The sequence below is a fragment of the Lepisma saccharinum genome, chromosome 20, assembly GCF_977018435.1.
Source record: "Lepisma saccharinum chromosome 20, izLepSacc3.1, whole genome shotgun sequence".
NCBI classification, from domain to species: domain Eukaryota; kingdom Metazoa; phylum Arthropoda; class Insecta; order Zygentoma; family Lepismatidae; genus Lepisma; species Lepisma saccharinum.
In genome coordinates, this window is record NC_139248.1 from 7,198,701 (window position 1) to 7,215,798 (window position 17,098).

General features: G+C 40.7%; 1 protein-coding gene across 1 annotated transcript in view; it reads left to right on the forward strand.

The window, feature by feature from the left end:
• LOC146003521 (WAP, Kazal, immunoglobulin, Kunitz and NTR domain-containing protein 2-like) overlaps nucleotides 1–7,342 on the forward strand; it is a 32,640-nt gene extending 25,298 nt beyond the window's left edge. The window contains exons 4-5 of the mRNA XM_083141808.1: nucleotides 2,233–2,454; nucleotides 7,150–7,342. Of these exons, the coding sequence (XP_082997934.1) occupies nucleotides 2,233–2,454; nucleotides 7,150–7,301 (374 nt within the window). The 3' untranslated portion in view covers nucleotides 7,302–7,342. The remainder of the gene's footprint in view (nucleotides 1–2,232; nucleotides 2,455–7,149) is intronic.
• The last annotated feature ends 9,756 nt before the right edge of the window (nucleotides 7,343–17,098 follow it).

Genomic DNA, 17,098 nt, shown 5'->3' on the forward strand with positions numbered 1-17,098 from the left:
TTTCTGTAGTGGAGAGAGAGTTCGAGCGTTATATTTTGGAGACTGTATTTAGCGATAAGGCATCCACACGTTTTCGACCCCGAATGTGCCAAAGGAAAAGCTGAAAAAGAAAAAGACTAAATATCTCGGGATCTTAAGAAAGTATTGACACCCCCATTAAATGAATATTCTTCAAAGCCTGCAAAGAAATGGATGTAAATATTTTCTTGCTCGTTTTGCTCGCAATGATTTGTTGCCACGATGTGTGTTTGGCGCTTTAATGAGATGAATATGAAGTTTTTATACTAAATCTGCATTACAAGACAAGCGATATTCTCGATTGATTGATTTGGGGTTTTAAGTCCACTTTATGCACTCTAAGGCTAAATCTACACTTTAAATTGGGATCCACGCGATATTCTCGATTATGATGAACGATTTTTGGGGTGGTCTTGTGTGATGACACCCCTGTTTATGGAGGAGGGGCAGATCAATTATAATGTTCAGTAAAGCTAAGGAAAAAGTTACTTTCGGTAGACACGCTGTCGTAATTAAAAATGTTTTGTGGGGATTACGATATGGTTTAAGGGTGCGAATGATATGATTTGGGGGAAACGCATGACATGATTTTTTGGGGGGGTGCGTCATTGGCCTTGGGGGGGGGATGGGTACTCCTGCTAGTCGGTAAAAAAATCATTCCTCCAATGACGAAGTTGCCAGTTTCTGTGCTCTTGAGCAAACACTACTCGACTTCTCCTATGCTCAGCCTCAAGTCTTATTGTCTGTAGGAGCCTTCTTGATCGCATACCCACTTCCCTAAGCCTATTTCTTAGTCTGAGTACTTACATTTACTCCAGTAGAGGCCCGAAGATCATTTTTATGATCCTGAGCAGTTGCAGTGCGGCGTCGAAGAGCACAATGTTTCAAATAACGATCCTCTGATGCTGATGTCTTCAGTTTTCGACCTTGCCCTTGTCTTCTTTTGTAACTGACTGTTTCTCTGCACCTCTTGTAAGCTCTGTCGATCACAGAAGGAGCCACATTAAACTCAGCCGAAACCGTTCTGATAGACCTCCCCCCTTCCAGCATTGTAACTGATCGGGCCAGTCATCCTCGCTCAGATGCCGCATGTCGACTGACTAGTTGTACACACGCCACAGAAACATGTACACAAACATACGCCTCCTAGACTGTGCTTGACGTATGGACCTTTCCTGTGCGGCCACTTTGATTTCGCTCCGTTCTTGCTATGTTTCTTTCTCCCTCATTCATGGTCGCACGAAAAATTTGTTTGGTTGATGATTTATGTACACAAAACATGAACAATCAATGTGCAACAAAGTTTCTACCTGTAAGAGTTGAATGTTTTCTGATTTTCGCAATGACAATAGTGTCCCTCTAATTGTTTTGACTAATGTGTGTATGTATGTATGTATGTGTGTGTATATATAGTATGTATGGGGTGATATACCAGAAAATGGAAAATGGAAACCAATTTGTTATATTCATAGTTTTATTCAAGCCCGGATTTATACCAAAAGTTAGCCCGTTCGAAGCATCGGATGGCGGTGATGAAAATTTGACCTACGTATTTTTTTTACATCAGTATTTGCTTTCCCATGGTCTCCATAGCATATATACCAAGTTTCACTGCAATCCGATGCTTCGAACGGGCTCCAGAGGGCTCTGAGTTGGGAAAATTTAATTATGACCACCCTGTATATGTGAAAGCCCGAAACTAACAACATCATGAAGCCACTTTATATACAGTTTCAGTTTCAACTTGAAGGCCAAGTTACTCGTATGTCAAATGATTAGCTACATTTTTAAAATATATTTTACATTTAAAATATATTGTTCCCTTTTCAAACCAAATTTTCCCCTGGGCAGATAGAGGCCTAGGACTGTAGCACGCAGACCCCCCATAAATCGGGACCTGGTGTTTTTATTTCGAGGGTATTTGTAGGGAGGTCGAATGCCACTCCAAAAAACGTTCTGCACGCACTTGGTTTAATGTCCACTATCAGATGATGGCTGTTAATTATGTGCATTTCATCGTGCTAGCGCTCATCCTCATCGCCACAATTAACATTAAAGGTAAAAAATAGACACGAAATAAGATTTTTTTTCAAATACTTCATTTGTAGTTTCCTATTTGGACACGGACTGGCGCACAAGAGTGCTCTTTCAGTTTTTGCTTATTAGTTAGTGCACTAAAATGAATGAAAATATTAATATAATGTAAAATTTTAGGTCGACAAACGAAGTGCATTCCTGCCCGGAAGAAGAAGTGTTGCCAGAACAAGAATGAAAAATCATCTGACGCAAACGAAGTTAACTGTGGAGATTTCTTGTTGGCTGGATGTAAAGGGAACAAAAAATTGAAGAAGCGCTGCAAACACAAATGTATAATGAGAATCTACTTGTTGAACAAAAATGGAAGAGATTTCACGTCGAGACAAAATACACCTGAAGGTAAGCAAGCGTCTAGCGTCTAAAGGATGTAATCACGGCCATCGTTAATCCAAGTGAGGTCGGAGCCTTCAATTTGGCAACCCTGTAAACCGTGACATCAGCCGGCCGATGTTACTCGGAAGAAACACTAGAGAATGAACGTTCAAACGTAAAAAAAGTAATAATTTTCTGTAGCCTATTCATCCCGAAATCACTTCATCGGCCAAATTGTGTTCACCAGTGGTTAAATGTCTGTTACATCGTCGGAGACACATTTCTTCATTTTTACAGAAGAAACTACTTACGGAAATGAGTTTCTGTAGCATTTTGAAAGTTCGTGGAGGTATTTTCTCACCGTAGAATGCTGCACAACAAGAAATAAGCACTTTTGATATATTATGACAACATTATGCCGTTGTTTCCATTATGTACCTGCAGATGGCGCGAGCGTCAAAACTCAGGCGGTCTCGCCAGTGTTTCCAAACGTGCCTTTTTTATGAGATTTTTTAACTATGCTTACCTAATCTAACCCAACCTAACCTAACCTTGCCGGAAATGGTCCGTGGGGTTATCGTGAATGGTTTTTGAGACTATCCGTCAATGGTTCGTGGGGCTATAGTGAATGGTTTTTGGGGCTATCCGTCAATGGTTCGTGGGGTTATCGTGAATTGTTTTTGGGGCTATCAGTCAATGGTTCGTGGGGCTATCGTAAATGATTTTTGAGGCTATCCGTCAATGGTTTGTGGGGCTATCGTGAATGTTTTTTGGGGCTATCGTGAATGTTTTTTGGGGCTATCCGTCAATGGTTTGTGATGACATAATGAACACGAAAGTAGGTATTTTTCGGTTAGGAAGGTTGAAACACTGCATACCCACTCCAAATCAACAAAACACAAGCACGACGCGCGATGATCCACAGCTGTGCGCGCCATATTGTATGTTCGGCAACGGAAGAAAGGACCCAAAAGAATTACTCGTAATGTGAAAAATCTAAGTTATTTTCGTGTAAAAAGCATAATGGCACGTTCAACTATGTTCCGTAATACACAATTGGTAAGTACGAACCATTTGAAACTGAAAATATCCGATAGAAATGTGTCTCCGATATAACAGACATTTACCCACCAGTGTATTCAACGTTAGATTTCATAAGTAAAGCAGTACGGTATTAAGTTGTTGAAAAATATACATTATATTTTCTGAGCCACGTACCAACATTTCACGGAGCTTTTCGTAGGCTACTTTTCACATGTGCTGAATTATCAAATATAATAAATATCCCATATTGATGTCATTAAGAGTTTAAATTATCGTTTGCAAAATAAATCAGTGACGTCCAAGAGCTATAACCATGACATAGAGGCAGACTAATTGAAAACTTGTTTACACAAAAAGCAAATTCCACGCTGAGAAAAGTGTGCATGAAGCACCACACGATAAGCTTTAAAGTTACTCGTATTAAGTACAAGGGCGAAAAAAAAACCAACAATAATTCGTATAGCCTCCAAGAGCATAAAACTTAACAGGCCTATCCTAACGAAAATGCCATTTGTTTGGAAAGATTTATTTTAAGTTAATTAATTTCGTGGAAGGCATTATTTTAGCCTTGTACATATATATGCACACAAAACAAATATTTGCTCATACGCACATCGTAATTACAATGTATTGTCTGTTCAATAAAATCTTGGCAAATTATGTCATAGACTGATAAAATGAAGGCGCAGTGCAGAAATATTATGTACAAGATAATTTTACACTCTGTAATACTCGCCCATGCTGGTTTATCGCATCCAGAACTACTTTTACGTTTTACTTTTAAAACTTTAAAGCCAATGTGTTAGATCTTCCATCACTTAAATATTTAGTTTCTAAAGAGCTTCTAATGTCATTCTGACATTCTAGCAAATAACTATTGTTCACATTATTGGAAAGTTCCATGGTCTTGCGTTTTCTGTTTATTTCCAGTTATTTAACGATAAATTTCCATTTCTATTGTTAATGTATGTTTTCCACTTACATCATAATGTCAATCTTTTGTCCAGACTTGGAAAGAGAAAAACATTTTACACAGATTCCCTTGTTTTAAAATTCAACATCAATTTTGCTATTCGCGCCCATGCTTTGTAGCTTGATTTTTAAGCCGGCGAGACAGCGTTGCCAAATTTCAGTATTCCGGCCTGGAATAAAGCTGACCGTGATGTAATCCATGGAATGCTACCACACCTTTCCTTTACCTTCATACTTCTTTACCTGTTGTCAGTAAGCGTGCAATTTGTTCGTATGTACCACAGCATAATTTTGTGAACTGATGTATTTTTTTTATATTTATTTGCCCGATTTATGTCCAATTGCTTCACTCGAAGTTTCTGAAGGTTTTGTGCTGCCATCTACTTCCGTTTATCGTGGCTTGAAACTGGAACTACCTGATTAGTAGAACAATTGCCCTGTTTTGAGTGATTGATTTTTATACAGTGCGTTCGTATTGGCTCTGGGTACAGATAGCGCGTGAACAACTTTGGGCAACTCTTATAACACAGGTTAGTAGTCGTTATGCAATATAAATATAATTGTCTACATGGTAGATAGCTATATGTGAGTAAATAAGCGAGATGTTACGAGACGAAAATGCCGGCATCTGCGCCATGTCACGCGCTATCTCGGCCCAGAGTCAAATCGAACGCACTGTATTATGGACATATCAGCACCATAGGCGCCGACTTCAGGGGATAAGGCACTTTCTGCCCTCAAAATTCTCCTAGAGGGACAGATATTATATAAAATATTGTTTTGGCCAACCTTGACCCCCCCATATTTTCTTTTAAGTTGGCTCCTTTGATCAGCACATAGGTTATTTTTACCCATCTCACAATACAGGGACAAGCAAGCCCATTAGCTAAAGCAAAACTGAGAGCAAGGTATCAATAAGAAATTATGTCTGTTACAAACTTCCTAACTCACTTTTTAAAACTAACCATTCATTCATTACTTAACAAGAACTAAAACGATATTATCTCTGAGAACTAAATTCTCCTTAGCTGGTTAAAAGCTGAGGCTGTAAAGGGGCACTCGGCACACACAAGGACAAACACAGGACCCCACAGGGGTTATCCTGGCCGTGGTGAACCCTCCGAATCTTACCTATTCCACACTCCTGCACCCAATCCACAGAATGTGGATGCTACCGTCACGTTATCCTCTCCTCCAAGTTCTTTATCTTCGACCCTTGAAGGAAACGAAAACGGCCTCGGTAGCTCAGTGGTTAGCGATTCAGTGGGTCCAGACCATTGTGCGAATTCCCAGGGGGATGCCGGTGATAACCTCCCAACAAAAATTACCCCTCAAAGAAAATGGAAATGAAACCCTACTCTTTTTAACTATGTAATAAGCTCGACAGTCCTGGGAGGGTCTTGGCCTATCTCCCGACTGCCAGTCTCCCTCCCACAATCCCACCTAGATGTTTGAAGATCTTCAACCAGTAATGGGGTGACGTGGGCTCAGCACGTCGAACCCTCAGCCGTCATAGGAGATTTCCCAGACCGGATTACGCTACTCACTCGTATCTCCCCAATTTCCTCACGGTAGTGGGTTGCCACCGGTCCTATACACAGGCCGAAAACCCAGGCAGACTCGAACGCATGCCATCCCGCAGTCGGAGTCCAAAGCACAGCGCCATATACCGCACGGCCACGGAGGAGGACTTTTAACTATGTAAGGTGCTGAACATTTCGTGGCCTGGCCCAGAAGGAATGCAGTGCAAATGATTAAATTTTACAGTTACAGCACTTTCTGGCATGATGCTCCAACTTTTAAAGACCGCTTAAAAACAATCTGGGTTTGCTCCTCATATAAACATACGCAGCAGGGTTCACCTCTTGATCAAGTGCAAAATTGCGTCCCTTCATGTATTTTTTTAAGTTGGGGTAGGAGAAGGTAGTCTGACAGAGCTAGATCGAGGTCATAGGGGAGACCATCAAGACAATGAAAGCCCAAGTCATGCAGTTTCAGGTGTGGTTGCAGTGCTCGATGAGCAGGCTCATTGTCGTCGACGAAAAGGGCCCTATTGTTTAGGTTTCCTCGGTGTTGCTGATTCAGAACCTCCTTCAGACGGGTGAATTATGATGTGTAGTACTCTGCATTAACTGTCTGGCCCTTGAGTATGTAATCTACAAGTAACACGCCGTTCTTATCCAAGGAAAATGAAGCAAAAACTTTTTCTCCAGAGTTTTGTGCTTTGAACATCTTGAGGCCGTTGAACCAGAGTGCCACCATTCCATCGACTGTTGCTTTGTCTCCTGATCACGGTGAGTGAAACAACTACGTTTCGTTCATGGTAACGAATCTTGCCAGGAATTGTTCGACGTGTTCAAAATGGGATATGATTTTCCTGAATGTCCCCATCCTTTCGTGCTTTCGGTCTGCGGATAGATTTTTTGGCACCAATTTTCCCGAGAGTCTTCTTCCACAGAAATCAAATTTGTAGTCGTTTTGGCTCTAAATATTCTCTCCTTTACATACCCTAAAATCGATCTTCCCCCTCCCAGGAGGAGAATTCTGGATATACTTGCCGTAAGTGGTTCATGCTGGAATAGATTTATATAGTTCAAGCTTATGAATTTTTATGAAGAAAAAAAACATTATGGAACAAAAATGATAATAGTTTCCTCTTTTTAATGAAAAAATAACATTGAGAATGTTTGTATTTTGTATCTACAGGTTCCAGTCGTCAGTGCCCTGTTATAAAACCAATAGGCCATGTGGAATCCAGGTGTGAAGACGCTTGCTTTGAAGACAGCGACTGTTATGGTCCCAGAAGGTGTTGTCCGAATGATTGCTCTGGCCATTATTGTTGGAAGCCTGCCGAATGAAATTGTTTTCAATGCTTTTTGTTTGTGAAATAAAATTATGTAACAAGTTTGAAGGTTTGATTTGGTATTAGTCGACTTTATACAGGGTGATTCATTAAAAAAAGCGTGCAAAAATGTAACAGGATATAGCTAATGCACCACTGAGAAATTTGAGATAGGGAACCTGTCGAGCTTTAGCATGTACAGTGGTATCCATAAATATTACCAAGCAAATTGTCCATCACCACGTTTTCTCACATTGTTTTATTCAATGAGAGCTTCAAGAACTGGCACAAAACACCAAACAACCTGTTTACAACCTCTGAACCAGTATACCTAAAAATACAGTCCTTAAAGATACATAGGATGAAGATAAAATCTAAGGAAAATGGTCATGGATAATTTGCTGAGCAACACTTATAGATCCGACTGTACTATCATCCATAGGAATGACAAATAAGTGGCACGTATGCAGGGTGCGAATTAACAGGGGGCATAGGCGCCGACTCCATGGGGCTTGGGGGGGGGGCTCGAGCCCCCCAATGTTATAGATGTGGGGGCAGAGCCCCCAAATAATTTTGCTTAAGAGGATCTAATGTATTATTTTACTTCTCTTGTAAAGTTCACTCTGAATTGTCCCTCATGAACTAAACTTTAAATACACATTTGAAATGTGTATTTAAAAGATCTGGGACAATACTACTACTACTACTAAAAGGTAAAAAAAAGGTAAAGTGTTCCCCTGTACTTAGTACCACGCCATGAAGGCGTATAGGGGGTGTGGGGATAACGCCCCACACTTTCTTGATCCGGTCCTTAGTGGGGGTGATGTGATCAACATCACGCCCCTGATCGCCTTTACCCCCCAGGTACCCATGTTATTCGACGCTGGGTGGACGCCGGGGCCGCTTCCTACGTTTAGAAAAGTTTCCGGATTTGAACCGGCCAGGGATCGAACCCGGGACCTCAGACGCGTTACCGACTGAGCCACCGCGGCCAACTACTACTACTACTACTAATAATAATAATAATAATAATTTGAATTATTTTATTTCCATGCAGCATGGAGAAAAGCACAGCATTCCAAACACACGCGTCTTTCAGAGTGATGTCTTGAAAATAAAGACGAGTTCTTGAAAATAAAATATGAGGGTAACTATGATTTAAAAGAGAAAAAATTGTTTTGCATCTCAGTTGCAACAATGTTCAATACACTGGCGTACGCAGGATTTTTTTTTCGGGAGGGGCTGGAATAGTAAATGTGGATAGCACATGGCTTCGTTTTGGAGGCACGGATGCATAATAAAATATTTCTTATTGTTGGAGCGTTACAGTCTATTAAAATTGTATTCAATGACAAATTTTGATTTTTTTAAGTTCTTAACGGATTTTTATTTGAAAATTCGATTTTCTCAAAATTTCGGTAGGGGCTGGAACACCATCGGCCACCCCTCTACGTACGCCAGTGTTCAACGAACATGTATTTTTTGTGTGTGAACAATGAAAATTAACTAAAGAAAGTTCTTGGTTCGTTGTAACAGGCTAATGTATAGACAAAGGCTAGGCGGACAAGAATACAGTCACCAGTTCCCCTTCCCATTGTATTGTTTACCGCAGCACGTTTGAATGTCTCTCTTTAAAATGTCTCACCTTTTTGACTAGACAATTATTCAAACGACAATAAGCTTAACTATTGCAAAATGTTTTGTTGGTAAGAACAGAGAGACAATCCAGATGTGAATTATCGGGGACATTTATGCGGGGAAGAAGCGGAAAAATTCCAACCAATTTCGTGAATCGAATCCGAATCTCCCGCGTGGTTGTCAGATGCTCTACCGACCAGACCACCGCAGCTAGTTGGATGAGGTTCCATACTTTGATTATTTCAATTTATTTTAATATATTTTCTTGGTTTTATAGATTTTCTTCACCCTTAAAATGTCTCAACTCGTTGACCAGACAATTATTTCGTAACAAAGAAACAACAAAATGCTCCCAGGATTTGATAAAAATCGAATGACTAGAAAGTAATTTCGTTCTATTGTTTTCATAAATACTATATTTACCAGGCTGACCCAGAAGTCCTGCACCATACATGGGCGAAAATGAAACACAGAATATCAGAAACAAAGACAGACTTTATTCAGCAAAGTACAGGCCTCCATGTTCAATTACCTTCACCCATCTCTGCGACAACAGTTCAATCTGATGACGATACCAGGTGGCAGGTTTAGAATTGAAAAACTCATGACAGGCGAAATTTACCTCATCATATGAATTGAAGTGCCGACCAGACAGGAAATGTGAGAGAGAGCGAAACAAACCGTAATCCTATGGTGCAACAACCGGACTATAGGCAGGATGAGATAACAACTCAAACCCGTCAAGCTCAGCCAGGGTGTTGGTCACTCTTCGAGACCAGTGACTCGGAGCATTGTCATTTTGCAGCAGTAACCTCGTCCTCCTCGTTAATGCCGGGTATTTCCCGTTCAGAATGGCATACACTTGGCGTAATTGTTCAGAATACAGTTCACCTGTTACAGCATGACCTTCTGGAACAAACTCATAATGGACAATCCGTTCATATTCCACCACACACTCAGCATGAGCTTTTTCCCAAATCTGTCCTGTTTCACATGGGCGATGGCCTCCTGTCTTCTTTTCACCCACTGTTTACGTGTATCAGGGTTTTCAGAAACACCCACTTCTCGTCTCCTGTCACAATCCTCCTCCAAAAACGAAGGTCATGCGGGTTTTGGAGCCATGTCTGGCAAATTGCAACTCTGCGCTGGGCCTGCACCTCTGTCAGCTCTTGCGGACTTTGTCGGGGCTGTTTATTGGTGTAATCCATGTCATGAAAGCGACGGTTACTGTCGATTTGGATGCCCCAACCACTCTTGCTAACACACATGTGCTGGATTGTGGTGTAGCATTCACAGCATCCTGCAGAGACTCGTCAATGTCTATAGGAGGTCGTCCCGTGTGAGGCTTGTCCATGAGGCGTAGATCACCTGAAGCGAATTTTTTAAACCAACGGGAAGCTGTCGATCGATTCACCACTTCTTCGTTCTCCACACGACAAATTTCCTCTGCTGCCACTTTTACTGTTAGTAGTTTCTTCCATAAAAAACGTAGCACTGCACGAAGTGCAATTTGGTCCTCACTCATCGTGCCCACTTTAACTTCACGGGAACACTAGCTACACATGATGTGCGTGCCTTCATTTCATCCCACGAACCTGTCCTCTATGCCTGCCAACAGCCTTTCACCAGTGGCGCCACCAACCCTCGCAAACTTCATCTCTTGGGGCTCAGTGTGCTGATGGTGCAGGACTTCTGGGACAGCCTGGTATGTAGATCTCTACTACTTAATAGTAGTAGTGGTATTAGTAGTATTGTTAATAGTAATTTACTAATTAATTAATTATAAGTATTATTAATTAATTGTGATTATTATTATTTAATTAAAGTATAATAAAACAATTGTAATGTGAATTTGTAGAAAGGTTTAGAAATAACCCCCCTTGATGAAATCCTGCGTACGCTACTGAGGGCGGCGTTCCGAGGGAGCGGGGGCAGTTGCCCCCACACTTTTTGTGAACTGTCCTTGTTCCTCACTCCTCACTTTTGTCACCTAATCTCCGCTACTGATCACCTTTTTAGGCACGTAGCCAGGAGGAGGGCTAAGGGGGCTGAAGCCCCCTTCGAAATCCTACATATATCTAATTTAAATAGTGTATAGTGGTAATTAATTTTACATCCTTAGCAGGATTATACATCTTGTATAATACGTTGTAATATACTGAGAAATTCATCTTCAGGGTTTCTACCCTCCACTTTTCCGCCTTTAAATGGCGGCTGCTGATAAGGGATGAGACCCTCCCGAAATAAAATCCTGGCTACGGGCCTGGGTAATTTACATCCTTAGCAGGATTATACATCTTGTATATTACGTTGTAATATACTGAGAAATTCATCTTCAGGGTTTCTACCCTCCACTTTTCCGCCTTTAGATGGCGGTTGCTGATAAGGGATGAGACCCTCCCGAAATAAAATCCTGGCTACGGGCCTGGGTAATTATTCTGCAAACAAATGGAGGTAACACAATTAACGTACAAAATGCGTGGTAGTGTTAATAACAAGACATTTGCTACAGAACGAAGTTGGATATTTCATTTTCATAGGAAACAATGAGCCTTCCTCCCCCTCCGTAGTTGATTGGAACTTTCCTCCGTTTGAAAATACTTAATTTTTTAAAGAGCATAATATTTTTAATAACTATGATAAGATTCCTCTACACTAAATTTAAAAATAGGAGTATTAGGGGCAACTGCCCCCTTTTGCCCCCCGTGCGCACGCCTATGTAGCTTGACGACATTTGCAAACTATAGTTGAACCACAAGGAAAGAAACCTGCGCAGAACCTCATCGCGCTGGCGGGTGGGGAAAAGGACAGGGGGAAGGAGCCTTCAGAGCGGCTCACGCCAGTGTTGCCAGAACTAGTGATTTATCGGGAGAATTCCTTAATAAACTATTGCTATGGAACCTCCAACGGCCTGCTCAAGTTTGAACTATGTCGCCGCCCCCGAGAACGTTGTTCATCTGCTACTATTAGATCATCGGATTTTGTAGCAGATCTTCTGGTTTCCCAAGGAATAATCTCCCGATTTTTTCATGTATGACCTGGCAACACTGCCCCGAGCACCGACAACGGCAGGGAAGATGCGCGAATGCTTTTCACGGAAGTTTTTTTTTCTTGTGGTCGAGCTATAGTTTCATAACTTTGACAAACAGGTGTTAGCGCCTAACAACGGTTGTTCCAAATGACGACGACGAACCAGAATACAAGCATGACACCAGTGTACATGGCCGTATTTAGAGGGGGGGTTTCTAGGGTTCAACCCCCCCCCCCCGAAACGTATGACGTATTGGATTAATGGAAGTTCAGAAACCAAAATCTGTAACTAATTTTCAATTTTTTTTTCGAAGCATCACAAATTACAAGGAGACAATGTCGAAACGATGAAGCTAGAATTTTCATACATTTGGAATTCTGAAACTTGAGTGAAACAGGATTTTTATTCCCGGAATCGCAACCCGCCCGCGACCCCTCCATTTTCACTTCTGCTGTCCTCTTTCCAGTGTTGTTCCTGCGTCACAAGAAATATAGGCTGAAAATTCCCTTTCCAACTTTGAAATTCCCTGTTCGGTAAAGTTGAAAATCCCCTTGATAGGAGTTCAAACCTAGGATCTCCAATTTCGTAGCGCATTACGTTCGCGATTGGGACAATCCATGCACCAGGCTAAGTTTTTGAAAAGAATAACCGGTTCCACACTTTTCAAAATTCCAAAAATTAAGTTTTAAGGTCAAACAACAAAAACGTTGTGACTAAAATTTCCATCTAATTTTTAAAGCTTTTTCTTGAAGGTATCTAAAATTTAATAACAAAGTATAATAATTATGGATTTCAGAACACACTATATGAAACGTAAAAAAAAAGTGCTGGATATTCACTCATCTTCTGGATTGAGTAAGTCCCGTCAAGGATATAACAATAATAATAATAATTATTATTATTATTATTAGGCCTATTATTATTATGGAATAAAATTGTTTTATTATGAAATTTTAATTATTATTGTATAATTATTGTTATTATTACTATTATTCAAATTACTCGCCACGCCCATGGGAACAATTACGAATGACCCCCCCCCGCCGAAAAAATGTCCTGTCTACGGCCATGCCAGTGTACGAGATTCTGCCGCATCGTTTAAAATGTTCCTGGGTTGTTATGAATCGCATCACAAGCGGCAAGCGTGGCAACTAATTCCATGTCCCTGTCCACTGTGATCTAATCAGTGTTGCCACAATGGGAGGGCATCATTTCCCTTTTCAAGTAGCAAAATTTCCCTTCTTGGACTATTTTTTCCCTTTACCTAAAGAAATCAAATAATAAGTAATAGTATTGCCGTTGGTACGAATGAAAAATCTGAAACAATTTAATCACATACATGCCAGCTTCATCGCCTCCTGGCCAGATGCCCTAGGTTAGAACCCTGGTCAGGTATCCATTGATCGTTCATCCTCATCGCTGCTGTTATCCTAAGATGCGTAAAAGTGACGTAATATAAACAAAATCAAAATCGAAATATAAATAAATATATAGGCTTATACTCAAATGAGTAGAAATAATGAAGGAACAAGAAAATATGAATATATGAAACTGGAACTTAACATAATGTAAACTAATATTGAATCTGATTGTTTCAAATTTCCCTCAAATTTTGTTATTTTTAATCGAATTTTCCTCCGCCTAAAATTCCGCCGGAATTTCTCTTCAGAAAGAGAAATTTTGGCAACACTGGGTCACATAAAAAAGTTATTTTGTTATATCCCAATACGAAAATGGAGTAGATTCAGGTCGGGTGACCTTGCAGGCAGAGCAACCCCATCCAATCTAGCAAACAGGAAATATAGCATCCAGATTGTTGCGGAAATCTGCACTGAAATGAGACTGTGTTTCGTATCTCGGTACGCTGGCTTCGCCGACCATATGGTGCCTATTTCAAATTATTCAGTGGTGCATTACGTATTTCCGGATTCATTTCTGCACGCTTTCACTGAATCACTCTGCATATAGAGAAAGAGCCTCAAAACTTCACTTTCACTTTTTAGACTATAATATGAACCAGTGGCGGCGATTGGGTCCCAAAACCGGGAGCAAGGTGCCAAAACTAGGGGGGCAAATACAGTATATTTCCCTTTGTATATATGATTTAGCATAGTGCGGGGGCAAAAGTGGCGAAAACTGGGGGGGGGGGGGGGTCTACTGCCACTGATATGGACAATAAGGATGTGAAAATAAACAAAGAAATGCCTTGATGCGTTCGAACCTTGAGCCTCTTGTTGTACTGCTAAAGTATTCTAATCCAGCAGTTCTTAAGCTTATGTTTACCACAGACTTCATTTAAATAACATCTCTTGTTCCGGACCTCCAGAACTTAATTAAATTAGGCTGAGAATTTTCCCTATAATACCCTTTTTTTGTTTCGTTGAAGACTAGTGGTGGTCCTCTTAATCTACACATAGACGTACACGCATGCATATACATGCATGTACAGGGTTTTCGTAAATGATTGTCGGGGTTACAAACAAGCACTGTACTTTACGTAATAAAGGTAGATACATGCAATTTTTTGCAAAATGTTAGAAAACTCACCAAGTTTTTATGACAAAGTCACAAATGTTCCATGTGCTCGCCTCGCGATATCCTGCAGATATCTAAGCGATAGTCCATTTCCTGCCACACTCGGGATAGCATATCACGTGTAACACTGTTGATGGAATTCGTTATGCGTGTTTTCAGTTCCTCGATGGTAGTGGGTAATGGAGGATAGTAAACGGTATCTTTTACGTATCCCCAGAGAAAAAAATCGCAAGGAGAAAGGTCAGGGGAACGAGGCGGCCATGATAAAAGGTTTTCATCCTCATCACTCCCGCGCCCAATCCAACGTTTTGGTAATTTTCTGTTGAGCAATGATCGCACTTCACAGTGGAAATGAGGTGGGGCTCCATCCAATTGCATGATGAAGGTGTTAGAATCTTCTTCCACTTGAGGAAATACCCACTTATTCAACATATCCAGGAATGTCAATCCTGTAACCGTTTTCTCCATGAAGAAGAATGGACCGTACACCTTTTCTCGTGACACAGCACAAAAAACATTCACTTTAGGCGAGTCCCGAACCAATTCAACAAACTGATGAGGATTTTCCGTTCCCCATATGCGCACATTGTGTGTGTTTACTTTTCCACTTAGGTGGAATGTCGCCTCGTCAGTGGAAACGAAATTCTCGATGAAATTGTCATCGTCAGTCATGAGATTTTGCATATCGCTGGCGAACGTTTCCCGTACACGACGGTCGTTAAGTGTTAGCTTTTGATGCAGACTTAGGCGGTATGGTTTCATGTTGAGCGGTTTTCGTAGAACACTCCATAATGTTGTCTTCGGTATGTTTAGTTCCTTGGATCCAGCAGGAATCGATTTCTTCGGGCTCCGTAGATAGGTTTCACGAACTCGCTCCACATCATGTTCCGGCACTGATGGTCGACCACTGCTTTTGTTTTTGCAAATGCAACCTTTTTCCTTGAACTGCGCATACCACCTTCTAATCGAATTGTCTGATGGTGCATCTTTCCGATATCGCGCACGAAAATGTCGTTGCACAACTGTAACGGACCTCGTTGCGTGATATTCAAGGACACAGAACGCCTTCTCACTAGCAATATCCGCCATTTTGGAAAACTGCCGCCTAGCGGCAGAATCTGGAAACATAGGTCTATGAAACAAATAAAGAACAAAACTTGTTGAGTTTCTCAAGAATATCGTGCATTTGTGTTCACCGTGTCATTCACCCAAATTGGTTACAACAATGAGGAAACCCCGACAATCATTTACGAAAACCCGTATATACTCAAACTATATGCATATATGGAAATGGCCTTTTTTTTTCAGTTTTCACGAAATCACAAATCAGCTGGTGTTTATGAATAATAATAAATGTGTAACAAAATTATATTAGAGTTACTTAAGATACATGTTCATGTACAAATTGTTTTGTGGTTTTATTAATGAGAAATGAGATCATTGTTTTATCTTGAAGAATTTAATATTTATTTACTTTTCTTCAAATATTCATCCAAAGGACCCGGGAACTTCCCAATTTTTCCAGTACCTTTGTTTTTCTATATTACTTTAAAATTTTTAAATCATCCATTCTGTATGCGATCTTTTATAACAAAATAAGTTCCAAGATAATCTTTACCACACTTGTTTACATTACGAATTTGGTCAAACTAGAAGTTCCATTTCCACCTTCGATCTTCTCCTTTTTTTAACCCAGGAACATCCCCTGTAGGGCTGACTACTAATAAGCGAGTACATAATCCCTCCTTCAGTGACGGCGATTAAGAGGGGCTATGGAGATGGGGGCAGTTGCCCCCGCACTATGCTAAACCTTAACTACCAAGAGAAAGTAAACAGTCCTTGCCCCCCAGTTTTGGAACCCAATCGCCGCCACTGCCCTCCTTGTACAGTCACGGACACTGCCGGCTTGTAACGATTCCATTGAAAGTCAATCTATTCATTACAAGCCGGTAGTGTCCATGACTGTACACCCAATGGCAAAAGAAACAGTAGGCGAATTGACCACCACCATTTTCATTTGGTCTGAATTACACAATGTGTTGACAATGATTTGAAATAAAGACGTCAATAAGCAGAGAACAATGCCTGCTTCGAACCAACATAGTTTCATTTCTTAAAACAACACAGGATGTAGAATAAAAAAGTAATGAAAATAGCGGTGGACAATTTGCTTGCCAGTATCTTTGCCGCTGACTGTACATAATGTATTTTTAAATTCTTAGGGTCAGGGGTTATATCCAGACATTTCCATTTTGGAGGGGTGTAAGGGTAAGTTTCGGGCCAAGCTAACCATAAATTCGGTATTTGTGAAACCTTTTAGGGGGTGTTGAAACTTTTGGGTGTGTTGGGGGGTGTGTGTGGATAAATCACTGATTAGGGTGACGAGTCCCTCCGCTAACGATCGTGTTAATGCATGCACATTTTTTTCCAGAGAGGCGCAAGCAAGGTGATTTTTTCCAGGCCTGGGCAAACGAGGCATATTTTCTCCAGTAAAACGCACCTTCAGTTCGAATCATCAATGCCTTTATAATAATTAACATAAATTACTGTGACTAAATGAAATTACATATAACTTAATTAGGGGTTGACATTCATTTCGCATTAGTACC